The 842-nt window shown below is 38.8% G+C and overlaps 1 protein-coding gene across 2 annotated transcripts in view; it reads left to right on the top strand.

Annotated features, from left to right (window-relative positions):
* Nucleotides 1–842, top strand: part of LOC106876704 (DNA helicase MCM8) — a 63,143-nt gene that overhangs the window by 9,312 nt on the left and 52,989 nt on the right. For both annotated transcript variants that reach the window (XM_014925367.2, XM_014925366.2), the window contains exon 6: nucleotides 153–241. In XM_014925367.2, the coding sequence (XP_014780853.1) occupies nucleotides 153–241 (89 nt within the window). The remainder of the gene's footprint in view (nucleotides 1–152; nucleotides 242–842) is intronic.

Below are 842 nucleotides of genomic sequence, written 5' to 3'. Positions count from 1 at the left end.
TTCTTCTTCTTCTTCTTCTTCTTCTTCTTCTTCTTCTTCTTCTTCTTCTTCTTCTTCTTCTTCTTCTTCTTCTTCTTCTTCTTCTTCTTCTTGAAAGAAAAGATAAAAATAGTTTTAAATGTTCAAACTCTCTTTTTGTCATTTCTTTGCAGTAATCACAACAAGATTTCCTGATTTTCCAAAAGAACTACGAGATTCTCCTGAAAAGATTATCAAATGTTTGGGTTTAGCAATGCATCAGGTATGGCTTAATCCTTATCTCACCTTTCATGTCATAATTATTTCTGTAAACACTGTCAGGCATAGTTTTCATGTTCTTTCTAAAACTAATCAAAAGCAACGTTATTAAACCAAAACACTATAGAGATGTCATATTTACACACACACATACACACACACACACTGTTTTGGCTTGGCTCTTATGGGTCAATGCCCACCCTAACACCAGTCACTCTACAGAGTGAACTTGGTGCATCGTATGACACTAGCACTAGAGGGGTTGTTATATCCACAACAAGACAAGACCAAAAGGTCCTCTTGACCCTGCATTTTCTTCATTTGTCCTGCAGCTGCTTTATGCAGTTTGTTGGATTCATGACACCAGCTCACAAGACAAAGTGAGTTCTCACTGCTTGATACATGCACACACATACACATACACACACAGACACGTTCACACACACGCACATTCTCACATACGCATACATATGCACATACTGTAAAAAAAAAAATGACTTTGGAAATATGCTGTGCGTGAGAAGACCCGGCAATCCAAGTGAGACCTAAATCCAAGGCCTCTGCCAGGGGTGTAGCCAGCCCACTTATGCGTACCTTTCCTTCAT

The sequence above is a fragment of the Octopus bimaculoides genome, chromosome 11 (assembly GCF_001194135.2).
Source record: "Octopus bimaculoides isolate UCB-OBI-ISO-001 chromosome 11, ASM119413v2, whole genome shotgun sequence".
Taxonomy (NCBI): Eukaryota; Metazoa; Mollusca; class Cephalopoda; order Octopoda; family Octopodidae; genus Octopus; species Octopus bimaculoides.
Note: the sequence above shows the minus strand (reverse complement) of the source record. Positions and strands in the feature narration are given on the sequence as shown.